The following is a 321-nucleotide window of genomic DNA, read 5'->3' on the forward strand; positions in this document are numbered from 1 at the left end:
CAGAAACAGCATTTGGAAAGCACTTTCAAGATAAAATGGTTCTAATGAGGTTGTCTCGTGAGCCCTGGGTGTAAGATGAGTCTTCCAGGATTACGTTAGCCCCAGAAAAGGCTTATTGTGCTTATTGGGACCATGCCCACCTCATGTCATGCCCACAAAAACGTCTTTCAGATTTTTATAAACATCTAGGGCCTCTTCAGACAGACTGCTGAAGCTTCGATCTTTTGTTCCTTCTCAGAAAAGGAATCTCTTTGCGTTCTTTGACATGGCCTACCAAGGCTTTGCCAGTGGTGATGGTGATAAGGATGCCTGGGCTGTGCG

General features: G+C 45.5%; 1 protein-coding gene across 1 annotated transcript in view; it reads left to right on the top strand.

Annotated features, from left to right (window-relative positions):
- Positions 1 to 321, top strand: part of GOT2 (glutamic-oxaloacetic transaminase 2, mitochondrial) — a 49,423-nt gene that overhangs the window by 44,079 nt on the left and 5,023 nt on the right. The window contains 1 exon segment of the mRNA XM_011938871.1: positions 99 to 316. Within this exon segment, the coding sequence (XP_011794261.1) occupies positions 99 to 316 (218 nt within the window).

The sequence above is a fragment of the Colobus angolensis genome, unplaced genomic scaffold, assembly GCF_000951035.1.
Source record: "Colobus angolensis palliatus isolate OR3802 unplaced genomic scaffold, Cang.pa_1.0 Scaffold178, whole genome shotgun sequence".
Classification (NCBI taxonomy): domain Eukaryota; kingdom Metazoa; phylum Chordata; class Mammalia; order Primates; family Cercopithecidae; genus Colobus; species Colobus angolensis.